Here is a 20,971-nt window from a genome sequence, read left to right as displayed (position 1 = left end):
AGGTTTTAGTGTGAAGGCGCAATAACATGCGTGTGTCTGCTGATTTGACCGCGGAGATCCGAGTGTCTGCTAACCTGCTTTTGGTGACTTACGGTAAGATGGACCCGCAGTGTCCACTAAAGGATCAGGTGATCCAGTAACTACGAAGCAAAGGCTGACTGGGGAAAATGCAAAATGACATATAGCAAATGTCGGAGCATAATTCATTCACATTTTCGGCTCAATTTCGGACTTAAATCGCACCGCTAGAGCTCCAATGTGACGATGGCTCGTTAGGGCTGGTGGCGCAACTGCTATTTTTTTTGCTATTTTAATTTATGAGAAATCACATTCACAGACACATATTGGTTTCAACATGGGGCTGTGCTACAGTTTGCGTCCCCGGCTCTTCGGGGACCTGAGCGGGTCTATCTCCAACGCGACCTCGGACTCGGACCAGCCTCCGGACGCCGCCGTGCCGACCCGCGCCGTGGGAGCTCGCCCGGAGGACACCGGGGGATGCGGGGAGACGTCGTCGCTCCGCGGCGGCGGCGGCGGCGGCGGCGGCGGCGGTCCGGTTCGCCCCGGGGACCCTGCCAGGCTCCCGGCCGGGGAGCACCGCCGTGGAGACACCGGTACCGACGGTGTGCTCATACAAAACGGAGGAGGCGGCGGCGGCGGAGGAGGCGGCAAGGGGACAGGGAAGGACCGCGGCCGACGCTTACAGCTGCTGCAAAAGACTAGCACCCAAAAGCAGAAAAACTGGGACAAATTGCTGGTGGAGGAGAAGGAGGCCGAGAAGGAGGCGAAGAAAGTCAGTAAGAATATTGACAGGGCGCTGAAGGAGCTGAAACGGGAGTATAAACAGACGCATCGGCTGCTGCTGCTCGGTAGGTCGAGTCCCTCTCTGTTGTTGTTGGACGAGGAAGCCGTTTTATTATTAGAAACTAAAACGTACTGGCCTTTCCAGAAATTATGTCACTACTCTGTTGAGGCCTATGGCCACATCTGTTGGCTTAGCTGTGAAAACTACCCCCTGCGGCTGTCAATGACAAATGACGAAGATGGACGTGTAGACTCACTGGGCCTGCTGTCCTCTGACTGGAAATATTTGGGGTTATTAAAAAAGGAAAAGACAATTAAACATAATACAGGCCTTCCAAAGGGACTTCTTTACACAGGTTTCCAGAGACGACTTAGCTTGTGGCTATTGAGTCACGTTTCATCTGAAATCTAGTACAGTAAAGTACAGTGTAGTATACAATTGTGTCTAAGTATTGAGTACAGGACTACAGTTGAAAGTAATAGACTTTGGTTGAACTGTGGCATATTTACAGTACAGGCCTGCAGCATAGTATAGTAGTTGAGAGTATAATTCAGTTGACTTTAGTGTACAAACGTGTCGAAAGACCACTTTGGGCCATGTTTACTCTGGAAATTAGCATAGGTTAGTATAATATAACAGCACAGAATAGTATAGTACATATATTGACTTGTAGTGTGGTTTAGTGTTATAGGGAGTATAATTTAGTTATAGAGAGTATACTTTAGTTGGCTTTAGCATACAAATATGTATATAGACCACTTTTGTCCATTAGGCCATGTTTTCTCTAAACAATGGCATAATATAGTGCAGGGAGTAAATCTGTCTGGGACTTCTGACTAAAGTTTGTAAAATAAATCAACAAAACATTTCAGTTGAGTGTAGTGACCTATACTAGAGTGTTGACTAGTGTAATTTAGAATACAGTTAAGTTGATGTTAGTATAATATATATTCATATATAGTGAGTGAGAGAGAAAGCAGAGCACCCAGTGTATGTTGTCCAACATAGACAAGAGTAGAATGTTGTAGATTATATTATATTATTGTGATATTTTGTGTAGAGTGACATCTATCCAGGATCAGATGAGAACTATCACTTTACTTACACAGTTAGTATAGTGGACTGTAGTACACTAGTACAATGTTGTAGAGTATAGTTTAGATGGATTTAGTGTACAATCATGTACTTATTGAGACAATGTAGCTTTTGGCTATGTTTGTTGAATCTCATATAGTATATCTGTGGTGTGGTGGGCCATCTGTCTAGTGACTACAGATATACCATAAGCTTTTAAATAACTGTGGCACATTTACAGTAAAGGTTTTCAATAAGTAAATGTAGTTCAGTTGATTTAGTGGCCTGTAGGATAGTAGAGTGCAATGTTGTATAGTTATGTAAAACTTAAATTAATATACCTTATTATGCATTACACATATGTTTAGTTTAGTTTATTTGAGCGAGAGAGAAGGGACATTGCAAATTAATAAATGCCAGAATTAACCAAAAGGCTATTTTTTGTCAAGGTGTTACAAAAGGCTTCCTAAAATACATCAAAAGAGAAACTAAAACAGGGCATGCAGTTTAAAAGGCTTCCTGAAAAACATCCCAGCATGTATCAGAGCTGACATGTGCATGCATTAATCATCCGTTGTTTTAATTGCTTCCTGGAAGATCTATATGTTTTTAGTTGTCTGATGTGAACGGGAATTATATTCTGCTCTCTTGAATCTCTGACAGACGGCTGAAGGAATAGTGCAATCTCGTCTTATGAGATCACTTAGTATGGTGTCGTAAAGTATAGCACGGTATATTGTATAGTGTGAAAAATCAAATATTACAATATGTTTGATTTAATATCTCGATATCAATAAATATGACCACTTCACTGTCATGCAGCCTTTAAAATGAGGAAAAGGCAACACTTTATATTATTAAGATATCTTTACTCATATCACAATATTGATTCAATACCAATAGTATTGCCCAGGCCGAGGTATAGTATAGTATATAGTGCATTATGGTGCAGTATAGTAAAGTGTAGTGGTCAGTGCTATAGGGTCAAACGATATAGTAGTACATTCTTAATTCATCCTAAATTATTCTTTCAGTAGTATAGTATTGATTGTACTGACCTGCAGATTGTAATATAGTGGCCTGTGTGACAAGTCTGATCTGTTCAGTTGACAAATAGCCTTTTAGTAACTGTTGCACAATAACAGTAAGGTATTTTAACAAATACACGTAAAGTATAGTAGATTAGGGAGTAGTAGTGAACTGTAGTAAAGTATGGTTGAGTGTTGTACAGTATAGAGTAATACAGATTATAGTTTAGTAGACTATAGAGTAATGTGTTCCTGTGCTTTCACTCCTTCTTGTTGTTGTTGTTGGTAAATGGACTTCAGTGCTAAAATGATGAACTCCAATTTTGATCATCAATTTGATGAAGATATCAAACACACACACACACACACACACACACACACACACACACACACACACACACACACACACACACACACACTGATTACAGCTTTAAATATGCAAAGAATTGTGTGCTTATGTATTTTAGTGCAAATGGATTTTTTTTCCTCTGCTGCTATATGTTCATACTGCCATACATAATCAATGTTAAGGCATCAGTTGCAGGCTCTGACAACCTATAATGTTGGTATGATGTTATTTTTGACATTTTATGGAGTAAGTGATTATAATTAGATAACACATGACATGATTGATTAAGTCATAATAATGGTGTGTCCTAGTTGAAGCCTTTATCTGTTTAATTGTGCCCAAACAAACTATAAGTATTAGGCTATATATTTGATTATCTCACAGGAATCTCATGGTTGATAGTTTATGTAATTCTTCAAGAGCATTTCCAAATATCAGTCACCAGCATCCCAGACAATTCAGTTAGCTTTTAGATAGTTGCCCTGTTGTTTGCTTGGATTTAGCTTGTAGGTTGTGTTATTTTACCACACATGTGGTAGCCATCTATATAAGCTACATGTAGGCTAACTCACTACTTTAGTTTTCATAAGGCACAATGCTTCACTTTCAAAAGAGAGTGTCTTGATCAGAAACAGGAGCTTTAAATGTCACCCCAGCAACCCTGATGAGAAAACAATGTTGAACACATTTACAATAAAAACAGAACCCATCCACTTTCAGTTTTGACACACATGCACATCCTTAATGCCATATTGCATGTATTTGCTTTACTTTACCAGTGTAATGCTTCGTTACTCAATATATAGTAAATGGTGTCTAGTTTAATTTCCTCAGTAAACAGCTCCCGCTAATTACACACGGGAAGAACTGGCTCATCCTAATGAAGTCATATCGGGAAGTGTTGTACATTCCTTCCATGAGCCACTGTTGAAAGCTATACAGTGAGTGTGACCTTTGTTACTGTGTCATTTCAGCTTGTCATTATGGTTTGGGTGGCTTTCTTCACCACTTTAGAATCACAATGATTTTGTATCTGTCCTGGTGCACCCAGAAGCCTTCGCCACCAGCCACAGTTCTCTTCTGTTTTTTCCTTAAGAGGCATTTATGGACTTTATACCCTCCAGGTCTCCAGTAGGACTCTTGTTGCATGCCAGAGGACTGAGGTGGTTTGTGTTCCTCTGAAAGTGGACACCTTTCAAATAGTGTTGCATTTCAAGGCAACGTATGCTCTCTAATCTGGGTCACTTTATCTGTTTGTATTTGCTGCAGGTATTTGGTTGAATAATGATAGCCATAAAGAGCTAATGTTTATTCTCTGCAGGCTGCCATGCTCAGCTTGTGCTGGAGGCCAAATCCATCCGTTTGAGTCATATTCATTTCTCACCATATGGAATCACATTTTTGGTATCTTGGAGTATAATTGTAGACATAGTTCAACTCTCAAATTCTGGGTAGTTTAATTATTGTTATTATTATTATTATTGATCATAAATGTCTCACGACAGAAGGTTTTGTTTTCATAGACAGAAAGGTTTGGGTTCAGTGTCGTTATTTATTGTAAATGAAAGGTAATTTTCATTTCTGACCGACAGGATTGAATTCTAATTAGATGCAGTAAACCTGCCGAATTGAAGCTTTATGAATCAAAGTTCAAAATAAAGTGACTGATTTATTTTTGTAAGTTATGGTGTGACAGTATAACAAGCAGTACATGGCTTTTTCATTTATGGAGCTGAAACAACGAGACGATTTAAGCTATTAGTCTTTCCATAAGATATTAAATAGCCAGTAACTATTTTGATAATCAGTTAATTGTTTAAGTCATATTAAAGGAAATGTGTCAAACTGTCACTGGTTCCAGCTTCTCAAATATACATTTATTAGCTTTCGGGGAAATTGTGAGAAGCATTTGTCACTATTTTCTGACATTTTATTGACAAAACAATCGATCGATTAATCAATTTAATAATAGATATAGAACAGAAGTAAATATATATATATATATATATATATATATATACACATATATATATATATATATATATATATATATATATATATATATATATATATATATATATATATATACACACATATATATGTATATATATATATATTTTGTAATGCTTTTATTGCAATACAATCATGAATCAGTACAACTACAACATGTATTTATGTAGTTCACAACATATTTAGAAAAAATCTTCCATAGTACGCCCCCAAAAAGTTTATGACCATGTGGCTGTCCAGGTTCTCTCAATACCATCCATGAAAGCAAAGCTAGATGGTTTATGTTAATCAAAATAAGGCAGAGTTGTGATGTGGACACCGGAGGTCAAAAGCCTTCAAATACAACTTTGTGAGTTTGTGTTGTAGGCATTTGAAGTCACGTACATAATATATATTGTGTCATGAAAGGTATCACCAGATTTCAAGTCCTATTTGAAGGCACTATTGTTTTCAAAACCACTTGTAAAAATGCGATAAAAAAGTATGACCAGAGGACAATTCATAAAATCGGACTTCCTTTTAATAGAGATCTTTATACTTCAGTACAGGAATAAACCGATGGGAACTGGAGGACAAGCTCAGATTGTTTCTTGGAAAGGAAGCCACTTTATTGTTCGGCCTCTTGGATCACATACTGTACGGGCCTATGATAATATCTGTTACAGCTTTCTTAGATGTCCTTAACTGGCTGTTTCATATCTCAGCCTTATCGCCCTTCATGAGCCTGAACAACAGGCTGCAAGCAATGTAGTACTCAAGAGAATCATTGTCGGAACTGAGGCAGGCAGGCCAATGAATAGCCTGTTGGAAGTCACCGATTTGTCTGTTTAATTTTTTTGTGTGTGTGTGTGTGTGTGTGTGTGTGTGTGTGTGTGTGTGTGTGTGTGAGCATTTAGCCATATTTTGGCAAATGTTGGCCCTCCCCTTTAAATACCAGGAGAGTCAGGTGAACTTTGCTTCCGTCTAAACAGGTTTTATCATTGACCATTGCTGAACTTTGCTACTAACTGTGTTCCCAGTTAATGTAATGACCAACAGGTAATGCTGATGTATGAATTATTGTCATGTTTATGATACTGATAGTAGATGTAGCAGCTGATTCAAAGAGAACCACACCACAGCAAAAGGACATTGGACTGTGATTGTTCTCCAGTTTTTGCCTACAGTGTAATTTAGACTTTATCAAGAGCCTCTGCACCTTAAGAGAGTGCAATAAAGTTATTTCCAGCATCGTAAAAAAAATTCAGGGAGGCTAATTTTAGCTGGAAATCATTTGGATGTATGCCTCGTTTTTACAGTACATGGTTCAATTGCATTCGGGGCTCGTGATAAGTATGGAAGATTTATAGGTCATGTTAGGTTTATTGTAACAGTTCACTGGAGGGTGTAATCTTTACCCTGCCAAAATATATATTTAGTGTAATTATTTAAGTGCAATCATTTTGTAAAGCCTCCAAAAAGAAACTGTGCATTGTTACGTTGATCATTGATGAGCAGCTATTTTTCAGGGCCTCTGTGGTTGCTATTTTGCTGTACAGGTCTACTTCCAGTCTGAAAATAGTTAAAACATCTCTGTCAGACTTTGAAAACAGAATTTACTTGCAATAGAGTATTTTTAGATTGTTGTACTGCTACGTTTACTTGAGCAAAGGATCTGAAAACTTCCTCTTACACTACACATGCACGCATACTGACAGAGACATTATTTAACAAAAATAGCTGCTTCTACTACTCACAAATATCGTAATGATGGGGAAATTGCAGATATTGTTCATATCAAAAGTCTAACTGCTGGATAGAAGATATTGACTGAAACGTCAATTAACAGTATATGTGAACTGGAAGTTTCCACATTACATTTGTGAGTTACTGTGCATACTGGACACAGTTGCATACTGGAACACAGTTGGCATCCAGACTGGTTGCAATGTCACAAAATCCTGCTCAAACATCTTAAACTCAGATTTAAGTTATAAATAAATATCAGATAGTACTTCCTAAAAAGGAAGATTATTTATGCAACAAAGCCTGCTTGTGTCTCATTCAAAGGGAACTGAATGCGGTGCCTCCTCTAACCACTAGAGAGTGATGTGGGCCTCTCACTTGTTTTGACCTTGCTTTCTGAGGTGGGGAGACAAGATTATTTATTTTTTTGAATGAGGGTGTGGGGGCCTGGCGGCTGTACTATTTTCACACCACTACAGGTGAAGTAAGTGTTTCAGTTGTGATTTGCATGCCACAAAAAACTTTGTTGCACTAATTTCACTACATAAAACTAGTATTTGCATTGTGTTGGCATAATGGAGACAATAACAACCCACTCCTTGTTACATGGCAAAAATAAATAAAAAATCATGGATGCCTCATGCGTTTGAGTGCTCTATGAGGATTTCTGATAGAAGCGTAAAGTACAGTAAACTTGTTATGTTTTCCCTGACCTGAATTCAACATTGTACATTAGCCTAGCATTAGCTCAACGTTAAGGCCGACCCACCAACTTTTACCAGTGGCTTTAATTATTTGCCTCACACATATTTCCATTAATGATGGCAATACATCTGCTATTGCTACCTACAAATAACACAATGCCGGAGTACATGTAAAGTGCAGTTGGTGGTTACGGTGAAGTCACACTTGTACAAACCCACATGTCATGTTGGTCGAGTTTAGAGGAAAGCACAGCAAGCGAAACATAAATGTCAGACAATGCTGACAACATTGACACTGACAGAGTGGTGGTGGTGGTGTTGTTTTTTATATTTGGAGATGAAACTTTAACATGTTGTTAAAAATAATAGAAGTAATTTGTCAAGACAAATGACGAAGAGTCAGATGAAGTGTTCCCAGGGACAAACCCTTTGTCTTGTGGAGGTCTTTAGTTTAACCTTGATGTATTTCATAGTCTTTGGCAGGTAAATATATATGACAAAAGTTGGCATGAGATGTTTCGGCACTATGCAATTATTTCTTATATTGTGAAAAGTTGTGACAAGAAAATATTGAGATTGATAGTATACGTTGTATTGTCTTAGATAGGGGGCTCTTACATCTGGCTCAAGAGTACATACGCACCTGATTAGATGAGATTAAATGCCTTTTTGTTATGCGATCAACCAATGTTGGATTCTTCCTTCTCACGTAGTTTATTTTTAAGCATTTTTAGAGGCTTGAAGAGGTAGAATTAGGCTAGATTCACAAGAAAAAAAAGCAAAGATTAAAGTTCAGTCTGAAACATATTCATTTGTTCATATGTGTTCCTGATCTTGTTATTTATTTTGTGACTCTCTAAATTTATCTGACAACCCATCAAGAGACGTCCCGACCCCCATGTATACAATCACTGGTCTATATGATAGTTTAATGGTTGTCAAAGAAGCTTAAAATACAGATGTAGTCGATGAGTAGATTTCTGTTAGTTTACTGTCTTTACTGCAGTGGAGGAAGAAGATCCTTTACTCAAGTCAAAGTCGCAATACAACAATGTAAAAGTACTCCACAAAATATACAAGTATAAATGTGAATGTATTCATGCACTAGAGGGACCCAGCTCAGGGATGCAATTGTGACATGTTTTGAATAAATATATAGTACAAAATTATTCCATTATATGCTACTTTATACTTCTACTCCACGAGTTTAGAAGCCAATATTGCACTTTTATTCAACCCTTGGCCAGCTACAGTACTGATATAATATAATTGCCCTTTTCTGCATAGTGACTATTTTAACTTTTAATACTTTATTAGTTTAAAAAGTTTTGATGCCAAAACATTTGTACTTTAACATAGGTAATATTTTTGAAAGCAGGACTTTCTAGTATTTTTACACTGTGGTATTGCTATTTATTCTATAACATAATAATAATAATAAAAGTCCTGAGTTTATCCCCCACTGGGCATTTATACTTTTACCTTGGTAAAGGATCAGAGTATATCCTCCACTACGTACTAGTAGTCATCATTCTCTCAAGAACTACCATTATGGACTGTAACCCGTGGTGGAAGACATATTTACTTAAGTAAAAGTAATAATACCACAATGTAGAAATACTCTGTTACAAGTAAAAGTAATATATTCAGAATCTAGTAGTATTACTATCAAAGTGTACATACAGCAGTACAAGTACAAATAATCTTAATTCAATATAATGTATATGATATTGGAATCTAATCATTAATAGATTAATGTACGCATCCCTTTAATGTTGCAGATGTTAAAGGTGGAGCTAATTTGGGCTACCTTATATACTACTGGGTAGTTAATCTATAATAAAACATCAACTGCAAAGCAACTAAGAAGCTAAAACTAAAGCTTTCAAATAAATACAGTGATAAAAAGTCAACTATTTCCTTGAAGTGTAGTGAAGTTGAGGTTGCATCAAATGAAATTAGTCATGTAAAGTACCTCAAAATTGAACTTGGGTGCCATACTTGAGTTAATGCACTTACACACTGTATAAACCAGGGGCCATTTTAGTGCTTTTACTTTTGATGTTTTACTACCTTTTATTGATAATACTTAGAAAAGTAGTCCTCTCAAAGACTACAGTGATGGGACCCAGGCCTGTAATGTCTAAAGTAAAAGTGCCAAAAAATTGTGCTTAAGTACAGTGCTTGAGTGAATGCTCTTAGTTACTTTCCACCCTGTATAGGCTTTAATACGTCTAATAATACAGTATAAACATCTGAGAGGGGCCATTTTGTAAAAGTACTTTAACTGTTTATACTTTGAGTTCATTTTGTAACTTATACTTTTGTACTTTCACTTTTGAGTAAAGGTTCTTGAATACGTTCTCCACCACCCACATGTAGTCCTCATTCGCCGAAGGACTACAGAGATGGCCCCCAGGCCTGTAACGTCTAAACTGGAGAGATAGGTAGAGCCCAACGCGCACACAGACGTTGTAAAACTGGTTGCCAGTTTGTGTCAGGGCCACCTCACTGACTGGAAGCCAAGAAGAAGAAGAGACCCAGCCCCTCTGTAGACCAGCACAGACTCGTCCCGGTTTCCACCCCTTTGCCGATTAGTTTGATAGCAAAATAGCGACGGACTTAATCGGGGATTGCTCCTCTCCCTTTTCCACACAAGTTATAAAATGCTCTATCAGTACGTGTTGTTAACGTTACAGTTTAACGCAGGTTTGTTTTCCACCTCCACGGTCCACGGTTATTTCCTGGTGCCACAGAGAGAGGCAGTGCTGAGTTAAAGAGACAGAAATACTGATAGAAATTCAGATAGAAAAAAAATACTGAGAGAAGAGAGGGGTTGGAGACGCGATAGGAACAGTTGACTGGATTCCCAGGGATTGAAAACCCTCTCTCTCTCTCTCCTTATTTATATGTATTTTTGATACATCTCTGTGGAATCCGAGTCGTTATTTCTCGTTGGTTCGTAAACTGACGAACGGTTGGATGACGGTCGGCTGCGGCTAAAGCGGAATTGCATCGGGGAAACGTATTCCTCCCTCCGACGGAGAAGCCTCGCAGAGATTTTTTTTTTATTTTTTCCCCCTTTTTTATTTTACTGTAGACTCATTGCTGTGTTGTTTTTGAACCACAAAATCATCCCGGGTGTTATTTTATATATTTTTTTACGATTCCACAAGGAAGGGTTAGGGCGACGGAAGATGGGTTGTTTGGGCAACAGCAGGACTGAAGATCAACGCATCGACGAAAAGGCACAACGAGAGGCGAATAAAAAGATAGAAAAACAGTTGCAAAAGGAAAGACAAGCGTATAAAGCAACACACAGGCTCTTATTACTGGGTAAGGCTGATTTAAATGTGATGGCTATCTGAAATGTAAGCTAACCGTAATCCCTTTCGTTTACCGAACACGTAGCCCCGTTTGACAGCGCTTGCAATAATATGTCATGGGGGTGTATATTGATGGAAGCGAAGCTCCAAAGAGCATACAATTAACTGGCTTGCGTTTTCTAAAACGTGTATAGTTCTCACGCTAGCCTGGATGTCCCCGCTCGTGTTCATTTTGCTGGCATTTTAACGTGTGTGTTTTTTTGGGTCTGTTTTCGAAGGTGCGGGAGAGTCCGGAAAAAGCACCATTGTGAAGCAGATGAGGATTCTACACGTCAACGGCTTCAACGCAGAGTGAGTGCTGCTCGACACAGTTATTACATAGCGACACGAACGGCTCAAAAATCATAGTAATGCTTATTCTTTGGCTTCCCTCCTAATGGATAACACCGTCGAGGCCAGAGTATATAGCCTGTGAATGGATTTTCCCCAGGCACTGCAGCGCCTGTTGGGCCCAGTATCCCATGCAAAGCAGCTAATATCTCTCTCCCCACACCCTCTCTCCTTTACCCCCCTTTTCGTGAACATGTACAGTTATCATACATATGTGAGGATTTCAGTGTCACAAAGATGCCAAATAATTCACTGTTTCCTGTTTCATGTGAGAGGGTGAAAGGTTGTGATCGACACAGGCCTATTGATGATTTGTTTTGCTGCAAGGCCTTGCATGGCATTGATTTCACCAGTGGTCTATTTTAAACAGGCCTAGTACATGTCAAGAGTCCTGTAACTGTATGCAAATACACTATGTGTATGTGGAGGCTATACATATTTTTTTTTGTGTGAATAGGAGGCGTTATCTGGCATTTTTAAGATAAATACATGAGCAAAATAATGACTACAACCCATCATACCACTTTACTTTTGTATTTTACTGAACTCCAACCTGCATTTCACTGCTACCTGGAACATACTCTCAGCCTTGACCACTGTACAGTATGTATGATTTAATTAAGAATAGAGTCTAACCTGGCTGTAACCCCTATTTTACGCATAACCAATTTGATAATAACTCATTTGTGGTCTGCTGTGGTTACTTTTTTTCTAACTGCTGCCCCACACTTCTATCTTCATGCAGAGAAAAGAAACAGAAAATCCAAGATATTCGGAAAAACGTGAAGGATGCCATAGTGGTGAGTTTCATCTGTATCGCCTCCTAAATATGCTCAATGTCTCTGTTGTTACACCCACTGCAATCCCATTTGACTGATTATTATTAAACAGATTAAAGATTAGATAGATAGATTAGATTATTTTCCTGTATTCATCCTGCTTAATGCTTGTTTTTTTGTTGTTGTTTTTTTCTCCCACAACTTCTTTTACTTTGTAGACTATAGTGTCTGCGATGAGCACTTTAATACCTCCAGTCCCGCTAGCCAACCCAGAGGACCAATTCAGAATCGAATACATCAAAAGCATAGCACCTCTCTCCGACTTTGACTACTCACAGGTAAGGCGTTCATAAAGTTTGTGTGCAGATGTGAATATGTGTGAGAGAGAGAGGTAGAGAGAGACAGAAAGAGACAGAGACAGAGACTGACTGGAAATAGTACATGATTTTTTGTCTTTCAAATATACAATTGCGTTTGTGTGGGTGTTGAATGTTATATGATGAGAGCATTTGCTGTTTTTATGGCCAACAATCTAGATCTTGCTAATTTAGCTCAGGGATGTTAGATGTTATTCCACAACATAATGTTGTCTTTCTTCTTTGTTCTTTGTTTGACTCCTTTTATGATGTGGTGGGGGTCTTTTTTAACAAATCCAAACTAGGGGCATTGTCGTCGTCGTCGTCCCCCCCCCCCCCCCTCCCTCCTTGAGTGTTATGAAGTTATGAATGGGAATGGCAGTTAACCTATATCCCTATATCAGATCAACAGTTAGTTGGTTCAGGTGATTCAGAACGAAATTTTGAACGTGTTTCTTGTTTTACATTGGCTGTGCAGCTCCGCAAAACAGGAATGACCCAGCTGTAGATACACTTTTAGGTTCCAAATTCCCCCCCGATACACTTAAGGCTTTTATGGGAACCAAATGAAAGTATAAACATGATATTGTGTATTAATCAAGTACATGGTAAGTCTCCTTTTGGTCTATTGATCTAAAGATCAGTGTATTGATGCCAAAGTTCCAGCTTCTTTCGGTCTGGGATTTGACACAAATATTTGTTTTATATTGTTGGAGCAAGACATTTGAAGTCTTTTGATTTTGACATTAATCAATAATGAAAATATATGTTTGTTGCAGCCCAGCGTCTTTTATCTTTGGGAAAATATTTCATCAAGTATGCAGTTGTTTTGAGGAATTCATTTCTCGTGTGTTTTATCTCTTAACCACAATATGGCATATAACTTTCCCAACAATGCCTCAAAATCAAACTATTATTCAGGCCTTGTGGTCACTGTACCACTACCACCACTTAACTGCTTTGAATGATGTTTCCCAGCTTCCCTCTTGGCAACTTTATTTAACTCTACATCACAAGAATATCCATTGAAGGGATTTGGGTGTTAATTTCCTGATAGGGCCCACAGTGAGAGTGTTAACAGGGCAGCAGTAGTCTGTGATGTTGTGTTTTGTGAGGGCCGGGGCCATGGGGAGTGCCGGCGTTGAGTTCCCAGGCCCGGCCAGGCCTGGCCAAAGGGAACAACATGGCTCTGTTTGGAGTGTCTGTGCTTGTCATCAGTCTCAGGCTTCACTAGTGCCGTCAGTGTCACCACTACATTGTCACTTAGTGCCACCAGGCATGATATCCAATACAGCAGTGCAGGAACACGGCCAATAACCTGTGGCTTTCACCTGTTGGCGCCTTTGTGAAATGTGGAAATATGTTTTACCTGGAGAGATGAAATCACAGTGAACCAGGTTCATGAATCTTAAAAGGAAACTTTTTCTTGATAAACATGATGTTCAGTGCACTTAAATCCGTTTTTGTAGTTGTTTTGTGATGAGTTATTGCTGTGGACAGGAAGAAGAAGTACACTATAATTGACTTCCTACATTGCCCTGAATGACTTGCTTGGTGCTAATTTTCTCAGTTCAGTCAGAGACTGATGGTGATAGCTTTGGTTGTACCATTTTGAAAGTTTTTATCTGCAACCAAAGATAATTTTTATTATCAGCTAATCTGCCAAATGTTTTGTCAATTCAGTTGTTTTGTCTAGAACATGACAGAAAATGCAGAATTTTTTTTCATCACAACACAAGGTGATATCTTCCAATATCTTGTTGTTTCTAACCAAGAGTCCAGAACTTTCTCAATCGACTTATACATTATTCAACTAATCGTAGTGGTGCTAATTTTCTCAGTTCAGTCATCACGCTCAAGATGACTTTGTCATATGACGTACCTTACTGAGACTATATGAAAGTCTTAACACATCACTAAAATGCTTAACTGCATAGTGGTGACCATGGAGATGAGTCATTAAACTTGCTTTTATTAGCTGCCACTCTCAAAAAAACAATCCCAGCTTGTTCTAAGCTTTTTTTCTGTTAGGAACATTTACTGAAACCAATTTAATCAAAGCGTCTCTGTACTTTGGAGAAAGAGAAAGAAAAGTTCTTCAGGCATTTTGAGGTATATCAAGCCTTCATTTACTCTGGGATATTTTACGTTCATATCAACTTAAAAAAAACAATCTGTTGTGTTCTTTACCTTCATTCATACTCACCCTTATGTTGTGTTTATGGTTGATGTTTTTTGTAGTAGCAATTTAAATAATATATTGTAAATGTTGCTTATCAATTTATATAAGTTTAGTGGGCATTATAATTTGACGTGAAAGCAGAGCTAGTTTTTTCCAGTTGAGAAAAGTGAGCCCGAGAACAATGTCTGGTTAGTCAAATAGAAAGGCGACAAGCAACAGCACTATGGCTGCATTGCGTCATTTTGACGGAAATGTTGTGGAGACGTTGTTGTCTCTTCAATGTGACAACAGGATGGATTTATTCTCTGTATGGTTCTTGTACGTCAGCGTAGAATTATGCCATTTACTGTTGATGTTTTTTTGCTGTCCAACTAGTGTGAAATATCTTTACGTAAAGTTAAGGAATATTAAGAACATGTGCATCCAACACAACAAGATAGTTCTGAAAGTGTTACCTGCAGTTTCCCTTTGCCCTGTTATGTAAATCACCCTGCTTAGTTCTGCTGGCCTGTACTCTTTATCATCAAAGCATCCTTTATTTTTTGTAAAACCTTTCCCTGCAGTAGTAACAGTAGGCCCATGGAAAAGAAAGCAACGACACAAACGGTTGTCTATGCAAATGGAAACAAATGCCACTGTGGTAGCTATGCTCGCCACCCGACGTTGTCCGTCGCCTGAAGTGGCACAAATTCAAATGAGCGCCTGTTTTTAAAACCAGGCCCATGAAGCTTTTCTCTCCATCAGACATGGTCAGCCCACATGTAGTCCTGTCATTTTTAATGCTAAAAGAAGCAGGTCACTGGAACAATTGAGTGGCATTTCAGACCTGGTAATGTTATTTCAAAACACTCTCGACAAAAAGACAAGGATGATGTCCACAAAGTTAGTTCTTGTGTTTTGTTGTTTTTCCTTCTTGGTGTGAATTACAGTCAGTTGTGCGAGGTGATTCATAATATGTTCAGCCCCACCCTTTGTTGAACTGCTCTAGTTTTGTGTTAGTGTGCAGAATTACTGTACCAATGATTTGATAGCGTGTCTATTAAACTTGTGCACATCAGCAACTGTCAGTGAGTGTGTAACTTAAATTTGCCTGATGTCAGTTTACAGGCCATCCCATAATTATGACTTCTAATAAGGAGAAGTGACCTGCTTTGTGCTGCTTTTATTCTTCAATACAGACCAGGAGGGCACTACCTTTATAGCATTCCCTTGTTGTTAGTGTCTTGGTGATTTCTTTATGATGAACAGCTTCAGTCCTGGAAGCTCGTTTTTACTTGAATTGATTACCCGAGGATCCCAGATGTGGGGCAAATGGTGGTACAAAGGGCCTGTTAAATTTTTTTGGAACCGTGTTATGAAAGATGAAAAGTTGCTCCTCCTCTCCTTTGCTTTTGCGCTCTCTTTTTTAGCTACATTTGTGTGAGTATCTAACACAGGTATTGTATTCAAATTCAATAAATGTGGTGTTTCATAGTTAACAGAAGAGCTAGCTGGTCTGGTGCTGGCTATATATGGAGGGATGTGATATTTGTGGCTGTACATTTTGCTCTAAGGTCTCTTCAAAAATGTCCCCATATGAATTTTAGTGTCCCCCCGCAACGGACGATGCAAACCATTTGCTCCACAACTTTGTTTTGCGAAGGCAAATCAGATTTAGGCAATTTTTGTTCCTGTGTCAGAGTGACCTATATGATTCAAGAGAAATATTACATCACACATAACTTGATTAACATCGAAACTAAGGCTGAACTGACAATTGGTCTTAGCAGAGCCACCAGAGAATCAGTATATCATGTCTGTGGATAGAAGGGGGAGTAGAGGTGAACTGGGAAGAGTTAAAAAAAAAAGCTTGTGTTAAAGCAAATTCCCTCCTGGTCTCTTTCTGTGTTATCAGTTCCTCTGTAGGGCACTGCAGCACACACTGCATTTATTCAAAGGCCCAGTGTCACACGCCTCTGTGGAAAAGAGCCCTGAGGACCATACTCTGCTCCCTCTCTGCCCCTTCCACCCTCTACCCCTCGTCCTCCCTCCATACAGTCGCAATGCTTGCTAGCTTTGTCAGGCCTTCTTTGGGGTTTCAAGACCCTTGATGTCGGCTGGTGTAAAAACAAAATGTTGAGACCCACAGAGCTAATAGCATAAGTGTAATCAGGGCTGTTGAATCTTATTGATATTAGTTGAGGTGGGCGTTACAGTTTGACTGTAACAGAAGTTGAAGCAAATTTGAGCTAGAAAGCAAATGTGGCCTCATTTTCTTTTTTAAATCAAAACTTTGGTTAAGCAGGTAAATGCAAAACTGATCCATGGTTGTAGAATTGAAAATAATGGGTATAATGTACAATACTTTGGTAAAATGTACGTAAACACGCCTAACATGACAACAAAAATGTAAACCAATGTGAACGAACGTCTCTCTCTGTGAGACTTCAGTGGATCCTCCATGTTGAACTTAATCACGGGATCTGCCGAGAGGAGATATCCCCGAGCATGTGATCATTTATCAGGCTCCTTCTCCCTCGCTCTCTCTGGTTCGGGGCTACTTTCACCCTCTCCCCGGTCAGAGCGCAGAGCCAGTGCTGAGTGCAGAGAGTCATGTGGTGGTTCCTGGCTAGAGGAGGAGCCCATCTGAAAGACATGTGCACAGGAGGCGACGAGGGACATTAGCCCAATGCTCTTTTGTTTAGAGCATACAGAGAGTCCTGGAAAATGTCTCAGTCATTGATAAGATGAGCTCCCTTCATTAAGTTCTGAAAGAGACGTTTATCTTCACTCACAGAATCATTCCTATTTTTTTCCTAAATGTTGGGAGATGTCGTGTAACTATAGTGCTATCTGAATTTGTTCACATTTGAGTTATGGCCTCCAAGAGTACCACCTTAGTTCCTTTAAGTTACGGTTCAGACAAGAGAGTTGGTGAGACAGTCGTGAGCTTAAATTCAGTTCTGTGTCAAGGAAGTGAATGAGAACCTAAGTCAGGCCTCTGCTACTGCAAATAGCTTCTTTTTTTTCTTCTTCTTTTTTTTGGGGAAGATAAAATCTGTATTTCTGCTTTTACTTTCAAATACTTTTTGCAGAATTGCCTACATTCATGCTGTTGTGGCTCTCTTTTCCTTAAAAAGGCAATAAGTTAGAAGCTGTTAAAATTAAGAAATAATGCCCAGCACTTTAAAGGGCACGCACGTGACCATTTGTAACTGAGTTACTTTAGTCTTTCAAGTGCTGGTTTGTTCTTGAGTAGATTTCAGAATAAATAATTATACTTATACTATTAATAAGGTGTTAAAGGAATGCTTCACCTTTATGGAAAATAGGCTTGTTTGCTTTCTTTGAAGAGAGTTGGACAAAAATGTTAAAACAGTGTGGTTTTACGGAGAGTTACATGCTGGAACTGTTTCTTGACAAACAACAGTTTGCATATCCACCTCGTATTTCCACCAACATGCTTGTGCAGCATCTCTGGCTGTAGATCCGATTGCTAGATCGGGTCTGTGAGCGCAGGTTTTTGTGTAGTTCCTTGTTGCTGGCTTGATGGTACAGTAACACATCTGGCAAACTCCTTTTGACATCAAGACTCTGGGAAGTTGCACGCTGTCACTGTCTCCGGCTGTGTTAGTAGTCGTTTTTTCACTTCAGACAGAGTCGGGCTAACGGTTTCCTCCTGCTTCCAGTCTGTATGCTAAGCTAGGCTAATCACATCCTTACTGCAGCTCCATTTGATTCTATTGAAACTAAATAAGCGTGTTTCCCAAAGAAAGAGCTACGCCTGTAAAATATGGTACAAATACTAGAATAAGATATTCTACTGTACTCTCTTTGCCCCTACTAATGAATGGCAGTCGTCGGCACCCGAAGCTTTTACTAAACAGCACAGTGATCAACAGTAGAAGACAGTGGTTGTGGTTGGCAGTGTGTACATATGTATGCATTGTGTGTCAGTGTAAGTGTGGTACTTGGTGTAAATGACCGCCTGTGATCAATTACTTCTCTTTGGATATATATTAAATGGGTGATTTCCTATTCAGTGTTTTTATTTATTTAACTATCCAGTTGTCATGGCAGTTTCAACAACTTTCACAGTTTGAAAGTACAAGTTCAGATTTACCAAATGTCTGCAGTTACTGAACGCATGGTTTACTTACCTTTTAATACTTGCATGTATTTTCTAATGTACGTATACAAAAACATCTGCCAAGTTGGCATAGTGTGTCGATAAAAAGAAAGTTTCTTTCTTTAGTGTCTTTATTGCTATGAATTTCTTAATAATGAATAATCCATTATAAAGCCCACAAAGAAATTATTAAAGTAAGTCTAGGTGAGTTTACCCTGAGCAGTGTGTGTAAATTAATTCAAAGCACTTGACTTTCCCATCATGATATTGTAGTTTGTCAAGTCTTTTTGTTACATACAACATATATTGTCTGTTATATGTTTCTTATATATTTTTTCTTCTTCAGGAGTTCTTTGATCACGCAAAGAAGCTGTGGGACGACGAAGGAGTGAAGGCATGCTTCGAGAGGTCCAATGAGTACCAGCTCATCGACTGTGCACAATAGTGAGTCCAGACATTTAAAGACATTTTATGGTGTGATTTTGAGCTTGCACGGTAACAAAAGATTGTTTATGACTACATACATTCTGTAATAAGTTATTTGTGCAGCTATAGTGTAGTGGGATCAAGAAAAGTGAGCTTTCTTTGTTGTTTTTTAAGGCCTGTAAACTGTTGTCACATCCCTGCTCTGTACGTCTTCTTTGTGTCATGTTTGAGGTGAACGCTGTGCGGTGTGTGCTGGTGCCATGTTATATATGAATATGGTTGAGATATGTTTACTCTGGGCGTGGCAAGGCAAGCGCCAGTTGTATTCATCCTTAGGAACATTACACATATATGCCCTCATGTCAGTGTGTTCGACTGCTCACCATGGCAATATGCAAAGCCTGGTCTGGCCTTTATTAAAATGCCTTTTTTATAGGAATTGTATGGATGTTACATGAAGTCTGTAAACACATGTAAATATGTAATAATGCTGTCAGTAAAGTTGGCATTTCTCATTTTAGATTTGATGATGGTGACACCCTACCTGTGGAGTTGAGAAACTAAATGTAATTGTTGCTAAGGCTGGACAAAGGCTATGTGGATCATGATTTGATTTTGGCTACAATCTGTATAGAGTTTTTCCTAATACATTTGTACTCCAGATACTGTAGTTAGGAAATACTGATAACTGCAGTGTGGCAAGACGCAGAAACTGATGGCTCTTTGCACTGTGGCCCAGATTATATGGAAGTCTCCTACTTCACCTTTGGTCACCATAGGGTGCTGGTCGTACACAGTGGAGGGCCCCTGACTTGCCTGTAAAAGGAAGTTTGGATATGCAAAGTGACTCACTGATTACAGTGCTCTCCTTTTACTTCCTCTCTGACTCACCTATGGTTTCACATGTAAATATGAGGACATGTACATGGTACATACTCAAAAGTATAGCCCACTGGAAGTTGTCCCCTCCTTTCGCAAGGGTTGGCTCCCTTTATCTCTCAGGGCTGTCAAAGTCATGCTTTATCAGTGACTGAAGATATTGTCTTGTTGTCAGCGAACTGTGAGCCCTGTGTTACATGGATGTACTGTCAAGATGTTTTAAACATGGCGTAGCATGTGGACAAACAGTCTCTGTACTCTCCTCCTGAATATCTTCCATTTCTTGAACATAAATTTGACTTCGGGTCAAGTCTTCCCCTAGTTGCCCAGCCTGAAAGCAGCTTCCATAGAAAGGAGAGAGATAGTCAGGTGATGGTTGGAGGAGTCACATGAATCTGTAAGGTGGAGCTGTTACAGTCCACGGCCTGTGTTTGTTTTTGCTGCTCTGAGTCAGTCTGTGTGCAGTACGACTGCACAATATGCAAAAAAGCATCTTGTTTTATTTTGGCCCATATTCCATAACATAACATGATACCACATAATATTGTGGTATCATCAACATTTCTTAATGTCCTTACAACTCTGTAAATGTGGTGGTCTTCTAAATGTTCAAATCAAACATAATATTCTATATTGTAAAACTTGAAACCACTAAGGCTTGCAACTAGCTGAAGCACAGAACATGCAGCTGTCCTGTGACATGAGTAAACATTAACAGAGTGGAATGAAGACACTGAAAAACATACCGTATTTAAATAGTGGTTCATATGTGACTTTTTTGGTGTTGAATTGATTGGTTTTGAACTTGGTAGCTATGCTTTCTGTCTCTA

At 39.0% G+C, this 20,971-nt stretch overlaps 1 protein-coding gene across 2 annotated transcripts in view; it reads left to right on the top strand.

The window, feature by feature from the left end:
* Positions 1-355: 355 nt before the first annotated feature.
* Positions 356-20,971, top strand: part of LOC306734830 (guanine nucleotide-binding protein G(olf) subunit alpha) — a gene marked incomplete at its 5' end in the record, with an annotated part of 44,964 nt that continues 24,348 nt past the window's right edge. Inside the window, 5 exons of one of the 2 annotated variants that reach the window (XM_079216230.1) lie at positions 356-869; positions 11,300-11,372; positions 12,157-12,211; positions 12,409-12,528; positions 19,183-19,280. In XM_079216230.1, the coding sequence (XP_079072356.1) occupies positions 356-869; positions 11,300-11,372; positions 12,157-12,211; positions 12,409-12,528; positions 19,183-19,280 (860 nt within the window). Of the gene's footprint in view, positions 870-10,892; positions 11,032-11,299; positions 11,373-12,156; positions 12,212-12,408; positions 12,529-19,182; positions 19,281-20,971 lie in introns of those variants that run through there. The other variant, XM_079216231.1, reaches the window with a different exon arrangement.

This window comes from Taurulus bubalis (assembly GCF_910589615.1).
Source record: "Taurulus bubalis genome assembly, chromosome: 1".
NCBI classification, from domain to species: domain Eukaryota; kingdom Metazoa; phylum Chordata; class Actinopteri; order Perciformes; family Cottidae; genus Taurulus; species Taurulus bubalis.
The sequence above is the reverse complement of the archived record's forward strand: the minus strand, read 5'-3'. Positions and strand labels throughout refer to the sequence as shown.